We start from the raw sequence: 14,094 nt of genomic DNA on the forward strand, positions 1-14,094 counted from the left end.
GAAGTTGACCATTCTTTTTACGTGCAAGGACAATCGGGGAAGCATATGGACTTCTTGATTCTTTTATGATCCCAGTCGCCAACAAATCTTGCAGGTGACGCCGAAGATCATCCAAATCAGCGGGGGCAATACGTCGAGATCTCTCCCTAAAAGGAGTGTTATCGTTCAAACGGATGTGATGTTCTACCCCTTTAGCCAAACCGACATCCCACTCTTCAATAGAGAACACATTGGAGTGTTTGGCAAGCTTTTGACTCAGCCTCTCTTTCCACTCTTTGCTGATGGGTGACTCACTGAAGTCAAACAGAGAAGGATCCATAGCTGGAACAGATTCGTTTTTTTTAGGGTTTGGTGCCTCTGTCACAATGTCAGCGACGTGAAGGTGGGCAATCACGGTGCCCATTGGAATGGCAGTTTGCTTTAGAGACTCCTTACGCAGCAGCACCAGGAAGTCGTTTGGATCTAGCATCTTGGAGAACAACACTGTTGGCTGGACAAGCACACTTGGAGGAAGAGCAGGTGAGTGGGCTCGTTCAATGATGAGTATGCTGTCTCCGATGTCTTGTTTCTCTTTAACTTTGCAGCTAGCAACATATTCAGTGCCAGGAGGGATGCTGAGAGGACCAGGCCCAGACCACTTAACTTCAGCCACAGGCAAGTCTTTGTTGCCTTTTATGGACATCCCTGCAGGAACGGGTAAGTGCTTTTTCTCTTGAACTTGGATGTTGACTGAGTTGACGTTCTCCAGATCTTCTTTCTTTGTTATGGACTTGAAGGGCTGAACCCCCCTGATGTTTGTGCCGATCAGGACAGGTATACTCTCGGAGCAACGTGGATCAGGGCACACCAAGGCCAGGACAGGAACAGGCTTGACTTTGTTGGACTTAGATTTTGGTGGCAACTCCAACTCAACCTGGAGGTAACCTTTGTACGGGTAACTGCTCTCTGACTCACTTAGGCCCCATATGGCTAGACCGGTCACAGAGTTTAACGTGATGTGTGACAGGTGTTTGGCATACCAGCTGTCGAAGATGATGGTAACTTGTGATCCACTGTCCATCAGCGCGGTGCAGGGGTTGCCATTGATCCTTACCTGAGCAGTGGAGGGCGGTCCCACGAGTCCCTCGGGCAAACTGTTGGACTGTACATTGACGAGCTTCTCTTGACACTTGCATTTGTGGTCTTGGTTCTTGTGTCGTTATCAGATTTGCGGTTCTGCTTGGATTTTCTTTGAGCTTGCAGCAGTTTCTGAATAACTTTGGGATAGTTCTCTGGAGAGGCACACTTGTTGGCAAAATGCCCATCTTCACCACAGCGATAGCAGAAAAAATCACTTGGGTCTCTGGCTGTAGAAGGTCTTGGCTGCCAGGGTCTGGACTGGGTCTCTTGGGGGCAAGGCTCGGTAGCAGGACTATATTTCGGCTTGACTGACATGACAGAGATTTGCTTTCGAAGCTTGACCACTTCTTTCTTTAAAGCTTGAACGTTCCTGTCTTCTGAGTTCTCTGCCGCCGGAGTGACTGAAAGCAGTGTGCTCGTCGAAAGGTGACTTGACATGGCGTCGGGGGCAGAGAGTTCACTTACTTGTGCTCGGAGTTGGTGTATTTCGGCTTTTATATCTTTTAACTCTGTGTTAGAAGTTACAGTAGCACTTTTGGCGTAGACAGCTTTGGGTGGATGGAGTCTGCGGCGTGAAGCTTCATGCTCCTCCTCCAGGCGTATCTCATTCAGCAGCTCGAGAAAAGTGGGAGGTCTGTCTCTGCGATCTCTCAATCCGAGATTTAGTATCATAATGTCAGACCGGATGGCCCCTTTAATGAGTTGGTCAAGACGTGCTTTGTCTGCCACCGATGACTGGAGTCCACCCTTTTGGACAACTTTATTTAGGACTCTCTCAAGGCGTCTCAGGAACTCAGAGAGTTTCTCGTTGGGATGTTGACACAACATTCTGAAGGCAAAGTAAAGCTCTTCACCGCTCTCGGGGTTGCCAAAGGTGGTCTCGAGAATGTCAATGTAGTCCATAGAGGTTGCAGATGGGTTGTTGAAACGGACAGCTTGAAGAATTTCGAGTGCAGGACCCTTTACACTTTCCATTATTCTCATTTTTTTTTCTCTTTCAGGGCGATCATATTCTTCAATCATAAGTCTGGCCTGTTCAACCCAGTTTTCCAACTGTTCTTCTCCTGGGGGTGTGGGCATGACCCCTGAGAAAGTGCGCAGTCTTCTGTAAAGATTGTTGTCACTGTTTGTGGGCTTGCTTGTCATTTGCAGGACATCACCAACTGCTCGAATGATAGCCTCAGGAGTGGACGCTTGCATTGGGGAAAAAAAACTGGATTCTGGCAGCGGCACATTTTGACCATCACCGGCTGCCTGGGCTTGGGGTTCTTCCTCCTGCTCAGAAGGTCCAAATATTCTCCAGGTCATAGCCAACCCCTCAGGAACAACATCAAGAGGAATGGCGTGTGTATTCACATTCTCCCTGCACTCACATAGCACGGTTAAACTTTGAGACTGTGGGTCATACATTCTTCCTCTCACCTTGACTCTCCTGAGCGCTTTGACAGTCTGCAGAGTTTCTTCAATTAACCCAACTTCCGTTTCCGGAGGTACATCTTTGACCAACAAGGCTTTCACCGGGTCTATGCCTTCTCCAATACACCAGTTCTTCAACTGAGCCATCCCCAGGGTTGTGCGCTTACAGTGATCACTTGTCAGAACTAAATTTGGTAAGTTTTAGTTGTATGTTAACACAGATAAAACTTAATTTGCGTTTTCTTGACTTAGGATGCTTAGTAGAACTCTACTTTTGCAGTTTTAAAGTTTTCACAATAGGTAATCGTTAATATGGTTTTACATGTAGGTTAACAGCTAGCCAGCTTTTGGTTCTAAACTAGGCCTACTTTTTAAACAAACTATTTAAATCTCTGGGTCAAACTAAAGTTAGAGCTGATGTAAAGCTACTTTTGAACTAAATTAAATCCCAGCGGTGCCTCCATTTTATTTATGTAGCACCCGTACAACCACTCTGTGAGTTACTTACATGAGAATGGGGGGTGCTTGGGTTCGGTGTAGGTCAGGTGGATACCAGGAAGGTGCACCTAATAAGTGTCTGAGTTGTAAAAACCTTTTGACAATAAAATATAAAAAAATAATGAGACCCAGAGATGGTTTTTAGTTTAGAAAAAACAATAGGGTAACGCCCTTGTTTAATTGAATAAGAGAATTTGGCAAATAGAATATAAAAGCTTTCCCCAAAACTCAACACTAACAAATATACAAAAATAAATAACCAAAATATTCCCCAAACACTTAAATAATAGCCCCTTTAAATGTAGCTAGAAACCCCAATAGTTTCAATCACACTTGTTACAACAGAATAAGTGGTCCCAAAAAATCCCCTCCCTTAGCTCTTTCCTAACAATCGAAAATACACAGGAAACTTTACAATAAACAACCAAAAAAAAAAACCCGCGCCAAGTGTCCTGAAACGAGTCTTAGCAAATGCAGTGGTGGGCCCACTCACACACACACATTCATATACGTTCCAGTTTACTCACGGTAACGTTTTGAACAAAGAAAAAACACGTTGCAGGCCTGTTTTGGTCTTGCAAAACATTGAGTGCGCTGAACGGACACTTGCAATAAATTGAGAGCGTGGAAAGACTTTGGTCCAGATGATCAGGTGCGGTGCGATTAACCGACAATTCCGCCCAGCATACGCCCACCGTAGCTCGCTATCTCAGCTACCTCAGATCACGGCCTCCGCTCCTTCTCTCCCGCTCAGTTTCTCACTCAGTCTCTCCGCTCACAAAAATCCAGAGTCTGCGGTCCTCTTTTCTGAGCCTCTCGCTCAGTTTCATCAGCTTTACTCGCACTTTCTAGCATGTTTTTCTTTTTCTCAACGTGTCAGTGTTCCGTGCTCCATACGGATCCAGCGGGAAGCGGAAAAAAAACATCCAGCACTTTCTCCCGCGTCTCTCTCCCAGGTCACGTGTATAAACCCGTGCCACCTGCAGCCAAACACTATTGACTATACAGCGTGAATACCCGATTGACCAATAAGAATAGTAACATAAAAACAGGAAGAATAAAGTAATAAAAGGATAACTGCATAACCTCTGGTAATATTATTCAGCTAAATAATATAAACTTTAAACTTTAGTTTTAATTACAGTCATGAAATAAAGTCACCAAATATTGATCTCCTTTTAATTATGTAAAAGGAATTGATACTTCCTTATTTAGAAATAAAGTGTCCTCTGTTATTTATTTAAAGTAAAAAACGTTTACTTTTTTCTCTTTTATAAATAGACATGAGATGCTGTTTTGAGATTAAGAGAGATTAATCATAACCCACCCTATTCCCATTACTCTATAATACCCAAGTTTACCACTGGGCTACACTAGTTTTGATACTAAACCGCTAATGGAAAACACACAGGACATGATTGCTGAAGTATTATCAGAGAAAATGATTCTCAGGTTGGTATAAGGTAATCTCATTATAAATCCAGACAAGGATTTATAATTAGTATTACTTGGGTACAGTGGTATTTCCGTGGGGCTCCCGACCCAGTAAAAAGTGTGTAGTGGCCCTGCTTCAAGTGTGTCTCACACGTCCTGAAAAGTGAAACCAAAACATTTCAATTGCCCCCCGGTTTCTGGCTGCAGTATAGATCATAAACCCCACCCTCACCATGTTAAACGAATGGAACGTGAGCCCAACTAAAAATTCTAATTACAAGTGTTTGTTTTTCTAATAAGTTTATTTTTAGATAGTTATTTGATGCTGGGGTGGTGCCATGATTGTGAGCTTGCGATTTGGTCTGCGGGAGTTTGGGCAGGACTTGGAAACCATTGTTCCAGCTCATGATCACTACTGCACAGACTCAAGATTCAAGATTCAAGATTCAAGAGTTTTATTCGTCACATACACAATTATACAGAGTATAACCAGCAGTGAAATGTAGGTCAGGTCCGCTCCAAGGACAGTGCAATTATAAAGTATACAAATATTAAGAGAAGAAAAGTAGAAAAAAATAAAATAAAATAAAAAGAATAAAATAAAAAGATAGATAAAAAAATATAAATATAAATGTGCAGGTCAGTATGTTGTTGACTTAAATAGTACTAAGAGGAATGTGCAAAATAATGTGCAAAAAAGTTGTACAGGGTATATAATAGCAGCAATATGAGGTAGAGAAAAAAATGAATAGCTTATTGATATGGTGATATTTACATGGAGTCAAGTGATGTTATGACACAGAGTTAGAGTTTAGGAGCCTGATGGCCTGGGGGAAGAAGCTCCTCCTAAGTCTCTCAGTTTTTGCCATCAGGCTACGGAAGCGCTTACCAGATGGAAGCAAAGTGAATAGACGGTTACCAGGGTGATTTGAGTCCTTGATTATTTTGACAGCTCTATTTTTGCAGCGTTTGAGGTAGATGTCCTGCAGAGAGGGGAGAGCAGACCCTGAGATGCGCTCAGCTAAGCGCACAACTCTCTGTAGTGCTTTGCAGTCCTGATTGGAGCTGTTTCCATACCACACTGAGATGCACTGAGTCAATACACTTTCTATGGTCCCTGAATAGAAAGTTTTCAGGATTGCTGGTGAGACCCTGAATTTCCTCAGCTGTCGCAGATGGTACAGTCTTTGCCTGGCTTTCTTTACCTGAGTTTGGATGTGTGTAGTCCAAGTCAGGTTCTCGGAGATGTTTACACCGAGGTACTTGAAGCTACTCACCCTCTCCACAGGGGTCCCACTGATCATAAGAGGTGTGTAGGGCTGCTGCTGTCTCTTCCTGAAGTCCATGATCAGCTCTTTAGTTTTGCTCACATTCAGAGAGAGACAGTTGTCCTGGCACCATGATGTGAGTCTCTCTACCTCGTCCAAGTATGCGGTCTCATCGTTGTTGGAGATGAGGCCCAGAACCACAGTATCATCAGCGAATTTGACAATAGATGTGGAGCTGTGAGAGGACACGCAGTCATGCGTGTAGAGAGAGTAGAGCAGGGGACTCAGGACACAGCCCTGTGGGGCTCCTATGTTCAGAGTGATGGAGTTTGAGGTGAACTGGCCAACTTTCACCACTTGAGGTCTGCCGGTGAGGAAGTCTTGAATCCAGTCACAGAGTGAGGAGTTTAGGCCGAGGTCTGTGAGTTTAGATGCCAGTTTGATGGGGACTATAGTGTTGAAAGCTGAGCTATAGTCAATGAATAGCAGCCTTACATAATTTCCATTGTTGCTATCCAAGTGTGTGAGGGAAGAGTGGAGAACGTGAGAAATGGCATCGTCCGTGGATCTGTTTGGGCGATAGGCAAACTGAAGAGGGTCCAGAGTATCAGGGATGGAGGAGCAAATGTGGCTCTTTACAAGTCTCTCAAAAACCTTCATGACTATAGATGTGAGGGCAACTGGGCGATAGTCATTCAGGCAAGAGGGTTTATTGTTCTTTGGCACAGGGATAATGATGGATTTTTTGAATGAGGTGGGAACCACGGCGGTAGCAAGGGACTCATTAAAGATAGAAGTGAACAAACCAGCGAGCTGATCGGCGCAGGACCTCAGAACACGGCCGGTTATCCCATCAGGTCCGGCTGCTTTCCTGACGTTCACTCTCTTTAGCGCCCTCCGAACCTCATCCTCCGACACGGTGATTACAGGATCATCGCTGCTCTGCCTGCTGCTTCCAGACGCGCTGGTCGGCAGAAACGCGCCACCGCCGTTGCCATCGAAGCGGCCGTAGAAGATGTTTAACTCGTCGGCCAGCAACGGATCTGCTCTCACCTCCGCGGAGGATTTGTTTCCGAAGTCACAGATGGTCCTTAGTCCCTGCCACATCCGTCGAGAGTCGTTGAGCTGGAAATGAGACTCAATTCTCTCTCTGTATCTGTGTTTGGCGGCTCTTACTGCGCGTCGGAGAGCATAGCACGCTGCTTTGTACTCGCTCGTATTCCCAGACAGAAGAGCCTCATTGTAAGCGGCGGTGCGTGTGTTAACCGCGGCACGGATTGTTCTGTCCACCCACGGTTTCTGATTGGAGAATGTCCTTATCGTTATTGTTTCTGTAGCTTGCTCGGTTAGCGTGTTTACGAAGCTTAATGCTACATCCGTGAACTCGCTGACGTCAGAAGAACTCGCCCGGAACATGTCCCAGTCGACGTCATCAAGCGCCGCCTGCAGCATAGTCTCTGAGTGGGAGGACCAGCGCGTCACTACTCTCTGCACCGGAGGTTCCTGAACGAGCCTTTGTTTGTATCTCGGTGTTAGAAAGATGGCGGCATGGTCCGATTTGCCAAAAGCCGGTAGTGAGCGGGCTTTGTAGGCATCCTTGAACTGAGTGTAGCAATGATCCAGTGTGTTTGGTCCTCTAGTTGGACAGGATACATGTTGGTAAAAGTTCGGCATGACCTGCTTGAGGTTGGCTTTGTTAAAGTCCCCCGCGATGATGAAGGCAGCGTCAGGATGTTTGTTAATGTGGCCGCTGAGCACATCGTGAAGTTTAGACAAAGCCAAGCCAGTGTCCGCCTGTGGTGGAATGTACACAGCAGTAACAATGATCGATGAAAACTCCCGGGGCAGATAAAATGGGCGGCAGATAATGGAAAGATGTTCCAGATGAGGCGAGCAGGAACGCGACAGAATGGAGATATTCCTGGGGTCACACCATTTCTTGTTGATCATGAAACATACTCCTCCACCCCTGGATTTACCGGCCTCTGCTGTTCTGTCCGTCCGAAAGACAGAGAAGTTATCACTCGGCATTACAGCAGTGTCCGGGACCGAGGACGAAAGCCACGTTTCTGACAAACAAAGGATGTTACAGTCCCTAATGTCCCGTTGGAAACTAATCCTGGCTCTAAGATCGTCCATCTTATTCTCCAAGGATTGGACATTAGCGAGGAGAATGCTTGGGAGAGGAGGACTGTGAGCCCTTTTCCTGAGTCTGACTCGAATTCCAGCGCGCTTCCCGCGGTGTTTCTTGATCCGTCGCCTCGGGGGGGTGTTGTTTATCTCCGCGTTCCGAAGAATCTCCAGAGGCCACGCAGGATTCGTGGATAAAGTGTCCTGAAACAGGTTGGTGTAGCGGTTTCCAATGTCCAAAAGTGTTTCTATGTTGTAGGTGATCAGTGCCGACGTGAGATGTGTAAAAAGAGAAAGTAAAACTAAGTAAAAAGGAAGGTAGAGGCAAATTCTCAGTGGAGCGAACCTCACGGCGTCCGAACACAGCGGCGCCATCTTGTTCAAAAAAAATCTCAAGCCTGAGATTAATCTCAGGCTTGAGATTAATCATTACTGTGAAGACTCAGGCTCCAGATTAATCATCACTGTGCAGAATTAAGCTCCAAACAAATCACCACATTGTTACTGCACAGACTCAGGCTCCAAATGAATCACTGCTGTGCAGACTTGGGCTCCAGATGAATCACTGCTGTGCAGACTCAGGCTCCAAATGAATCACTGCTGTGCAGACTTGGGCTCCAGATGAATCACTGCTGTGCAGACTTGGGCTCCAAATGACATAATCGGCACAAGATGATAGTGGCCATACCTGGAATGTTTTGGCTTTACTTTTCTACAGTGAAAGGAAGTGAAGATGCGTTGTTCTGTTTTTACAGCCTACACTGTAAAAAAAAAGTTGAGCAAACTTAAAAGTTTAAGGCAACCAGCTTCAGCAGATTTTTGAGTTTTCTCAGCTAATTTTTGTAGGAGATTTTTGAGTTTTCTCAAATTTTGTTGTATAAACTTAAAACAACAAATTGAGAAAACTCAAAAAATCTGCTGAAGCTGGTTGCCTTACGCTTTTTAAGTTTGCTCAACTTTTTCTTTTTTTTTTTACAGCGCTGTCAGAAAAAAAAAAATCTAAACTTGAGAGACCTTAAACGTTTAATGCAACCAGCTTTATCAGATTTTTGAGTTTTCTCAACTTGTTGTTTTGAGTTTATAAAACTTAAAAGTTGAAAGAACTCAAACATATCCTACAAAAATAAGTTGAGAAAATTCAAAAATCCACTGAAAACCCTTTAAAAATCTTAAACTTTTAAGTTTGCTCAACTTTTTTTTCCAGGAGCAGGAGTGAGTTGTTCTGTATGAGAATGTGTCTCCATGCCACAAGACAAAACTGGTCTGTCCAAGTTCAGGCTTAAAACAAGACTTTAGAAGTACACAGCCATTTTCAATAAGCATTCATCACTATGAGAGTAATGCTGTATTGATGCAAAGACAAAGTCCTTGGGCAGTCCTGGTTGGATATTTTAACAAAGGAATACATCTTGACTACAGAAAACTCAGTACTGTGACAATAAAGGACTTGCAAACTCAAATAAGGGTAAATTACATTTATAGCAAGCATATCCACAAGATCAAACTGCATTTGCCACAGGCAGATTTCTCTTCAAGGAGTAATCTATCTATCTATCTATCTATCTATCTATCTATCTATCTATCTATCTATCTATCTATCTGTCTGTCTGTCTGTCTGTCTGTCTGTCTGTCTGTCTGTCTGTCTGTCTGTCTGTCTGTCTGTCTGTCTGTCTGTCTGTCTGTCTGTCTGTCTGTCTGTCTGTCTGTCTGTCTGTCTGTGTGTGTGTGTCTGTGTGTGTGTGTGTGTGTGTGTGTGTGTCTGTCTGTATGTCTGTGTCTGTCTGTCTGTCTGTCTGTCTGTCTGTGTGTGTGTCTGTCTGTCTGTCTGTCTGTCTGTCTGTCTGTGTGTCTGTGTGTCTGTCTGTATGTCTGTGTCTGCCTGTATGTCTGTGTGTGTGTGTGTGTGTGTCTGTCTGTCTGTCTGTGTGTGTGTGTGTGTGTGTGTGTGTCTGTCTGTCTGTCTGTCTGTCTGTCTGTCTGTCTGTGTGTGTGTGTGTGTGTGTGTGTGTGTGTGTCTGTCTGTCTGTCTGTCTGTCTGTCTGTGTGTGTGTGTGTGTGTGTGTGTGTGTGTGTGTGTGTGTGTGTGTGTGTGTGTGTCTGTCTGTGTGTGTGTGTGTGTGTGTGTGTGTGTGTGTGTGTGTGTGTGTCTGTCTGTCTGTATGTCTGTGTCTGTCTGTCTGTCTGAGTGTGTGTCTGTGTGTCTGTCTGTCTGTCTGTCTGTGTCTGTCTGTCTGTCTGTCTGTCTGTCTGTCTGTCTGAGTGTGTGTCTGTGTGTCTGTCTGTCGGGGTTGATTTGGGTCATGATAATGTGATTCTTTGTGTTTAGCTATTCAAAGATGTTATATTGAAAACTTTACTGACTTGTGATGCTTTGGAGTTTGGAGTTTATTTTATTCTTGGCTTGTTCTTCGACTCTTCACATAGTACCTGACAGTCCAACAGCTCCAGTGAGAGCAGAGCCTCAGCAGGTAGCAAACCTCTGTATTAGATTATATAAATTGAGAATGTAGTAAAATAGACAGCTTGAGAAATGTTTCACACGACCCGTTGTTTTCTCTGGAGGAACTGCTTACAGTACACATGTCTCTCTACAGCAGTGGGTGAGCCGTGGGTGAGCTGCAATCACTGCAACTATACTAAAAAAAACCACTGGACAGTTTTTCAGATTGAGGAGTCTGGGCTTCTCTATGAGAAGGGTGGCATGAATCTGTGCTTTTGATCATAAGTCAGTGTTTTGGAGTGTGATCAGTGATATTTGTGTGTTTCCAGAGGAATGAAGCTGTGACTGTGACTCCCAGTGAGTCTAGATGTGACAGAGATCAGATTAAGGAATGCAGTTCATTTTTCCATCTTTTTGAGCTACTCAGGGTAGCTCAAAAAGATTTACAACAGAGAAAACTATAGGCCTACTACCATTCCAATCAGTTACAATCAATCAATCAACCATTCAATCAATCCATCTAATCAATTACATACCATGAGTTATGTAATCAGATTACTTTTCAAGTAATGGGTAAAGTAACGCATTACTTTTTAATTGACAAGAAAATATCAAAGTTACTTAAAAAAAAAAAAGTAACACCACTTTCCCCATGTACTGACTGACAGGCAGCTCTTGTGTCCTAATGTTGAGAAAAAAAGGAGTAAGTGCAGAGGCATTGTGTGCCCTGCTGTGTGAACATGATGCTTACTGTAGTTCTAGACTAATGTGAACATGCATTTACTCATCTCACTTGCGCAAAAACAGATTCATTGTTCCTCATAATGAATAAAAACAGTGGAAAGCAAATTCTGAATGATGCAAACCTGCAATAATTAAATGTTAAATAAGGTAAACATTCTTCATGTATTTAATCCCATTTTATCAACCATTGTCTTTTCTGCTGACCTTCAATGATCCAGTTTAACCATACTCAAAAAAACCAAACAAAAATACTGAAGATTGTTGAACTTTATTCTCGTGCGTCCTCTACTGTACAGACATGTTTATTGTGAATACGAGACCGATCTAAAGAATTAATGCTGTATTACATGCAAGTAATCACACTCGCTCAGTCCATCTCTCTCTCACAATACTCTACATAACACAGCAAGCTTTTAATACATTAATACAATAAGCTTTCACTTAAGCAACTTAACGTTCCTTCGTTACTATTTCTAAAGTGACGGTTTTGGGCTCAGCTGTTCAACTGTCAACTTTAGATTTGAATCCGTGGCGGAAGGAAGTAGTTCTGCACAAAACAGGTCTTTTAAAGACACTCCGTTGTTATTTTATGTATTTACATATTTGTGCCGTCGAACTGTTTGTATAAATGCAATATCACATTCATAGACCTGAGATATGACTGTATATTGGCACGCTGGTAAATATACAGCACTCTGATACACAGCATTGAGTTTACATAAACATGAGATTTTGCCAAAACTATCTTCTCTGAAACAAATAATAAATTAATGAGACCAAAGACAAACATTAGATTTACCCATAACAAATTATTGCTCATGTATAACCACTACAGAGACAGCGTTTGCACTACAATAGCTTGCACTAACCATTGTATATATTACCTTTTGGAATACCTCTCTTCTTGTATATTATATTTTTATTTGTATATTTATGTTTGTCTATTATGCCAAACCCTTGTGAGCTGCTAAACAGTCTTTCGTTGTTCAAAACAGTGACAATAACAATGACTCTTGGGCGGCTTCATGAGCGCAGTATGCCTGCTGATGATCTGAAAAACGTTGACGCAAATTTTCAAATAGATGTTATCTTTATTAGTATATTCGTATATACTATAAACAAGTACATTCTCGACAGAAAACCTCTTAAAACTACATTCTGTGACACAAAAACAGTAATATTTATAAAATTATACAGGATTTGGGCGTCCATCACTGTAATATTGCACTCTTATCAGCCAATCGGATTCGAGGACGAGAAAGAACTATTTTATATATATACTGTTTATATAATAATAATAATTCATTACATTTAATACATACAGTTTATCTTCAAAATTAATCAAAGGATCAGTATTTAAAACTTAGAAGTTAGATCTTTTTTTATAGTAATTTGATAGCTTCATGTCTTTCAATGAATATATATCTTGACAACGTATGAGTATTTATTTAGCCTAAGTGAGACATTTTAACGATTAGTGCATCAGTGCAGATAGCTGCAGCTGCATTAATATTTTATAACACTGAATCTATAATAAATTATCATCATGTGGTTAACTAAACACCCCAGAGTCAGATTAATCTACTGTATTTATCATGTATCTTACAGCTAGAAACGAGTCTCAGGGAGCTGGAACCATCATGAAGATCCCATCATACTCTGGGAATAAGCTGATATGATGAGAAAACAATAAGGCAAGATGGTCAGAGACAGGGCTTTCACAAACGATTGTCCCATGTGTCATCCAGATATTACAGCACCTGGTAACATGGCCAGAAAAACGAGGCACAAAATCATCATGTGTTTTCATGTTTTTGTGACAGAGATGATGCTGTGAGTGACACAATGGCCAGCACTGTAACCAATAAGCATCAAAATAGCCAATAATTATACTGTAATATGAAATAATTAAGCAAAAAAAAAAATGCATATTGTAGCAAATTGGCCCATAAAGGGGAAAACTTTAATTAATTATGATCAATAAAAGTATTTGGATCAAGTAACTGAGTTTGATACCAGCCTGCTTGAAAGAGAGTGCTGATCGTTACATGTTTATACATTTCTTATGTATAAAATATACAGGATTAAAAGGGATTATTTTTCTGTTTCAAAGTGAGAGTGAACCTCTTTCTAAATTCGTTTGGGTTGTAAAACTGTCTTATCTGTGCTGTTGTGGTAACCAGAGGTCTGGTTCTGCATCTGGATGTTAATTGCAGTTTGGGGGCAGTTTCTCTAGCTACTAGTCTGCTTGCTCGGTGAGGGATATTGTGGATTATTTATTAAATATAACAAATAATTAGAGGCACTACCATTTTAACGGTGGGTAATCACTGCAAATTGCAAAGATGTCTTATCTCAGTGTGTCTGCACATATTCATAATTGTTTTCATACTCTAGATATGGTCAAAAAATATAAAGAAAAGAATGAAATAAAACATCAAAGCACACATATTCTCTCATGGTTTGCAACACAGTGTCCAGTTTCAAAGTCCACTTTAATGCACTTTTAGATGACACCTCTAACAGACTAACCTTATTTTCATTATTCTAGTATTGAATTACGAATGTACAATATTAAGCAACATAAAATACAACCTGTGCAGTGAAAACCTGAGCTACTGCACTACTGCATGTAATGACTATACTTAAAGGGATAGTTCACCCAAAAATGAACTTCATGACTTCATCCTAAACAACAACAACAAAAAACCTTAGCTTCTCTTTACTTAATCCCCAGTCTAGCTTGTACTTATTTGAACAATGCCTGGAACTTGGTATTACGAGCACTTCCTGTGTCTATTTTATTTTTAAGATGAATCACTTAATGTATTCCCCAAATTTTAAGACGCTCTGCTAAATTAATAAATGTTAATGTAAATGTAGACTCAAATTAAATAGTCAATTACAAAGCTGGTAAGAGACAGGATATTATTAAATATAATTCAAGTTGTGTTCATCTGAAAGAGGAAAGGCATATATGCCTAGGAAGGCTTGAGGGTCATTTTCACTATCAGTATTGACTGATTTTCAGTTACTGTGACATGC

The 14,094-nt window shown here is 42.0% G+C and overlaps 1 protein-coding gene across 1 annotated transcript; it reads right to left on the minus strand.

Annotated features, from left to right (window-relative positions):
• Positions 1-1,089: 1,089 nt before the first annotated feature.
• On the minus strand, positions 1,090-2,682 carry LOC306885306 (paraneoplastic antigen Ma2-like; the record flags this gene model as incomplete). The annotated part of the gene is made up of 1 exon (XM_079441744.1): positions 1,090-2,682. One exon carries the CDS (start codon positions 2,680-2,682, stop codon positions 1,090-1,092), a length of 1,593 nt encoding a protein of 530 aa, XP_079297870.1.
• Positions 2,683-14,094: the final 11,412 nt, after the last annotated feature.

This window comes from Barbus barbus (assembly GCF_936440315.1).
Source record: "Barbus barbus genome assembly, chromosome: 19".
Taxonomy (NCBI): Eukaryota; Metazoa; Chordata; class Actinopteri; order Cypriniformes; family Cyprinidae; genus Barbus; species Barbus barbus.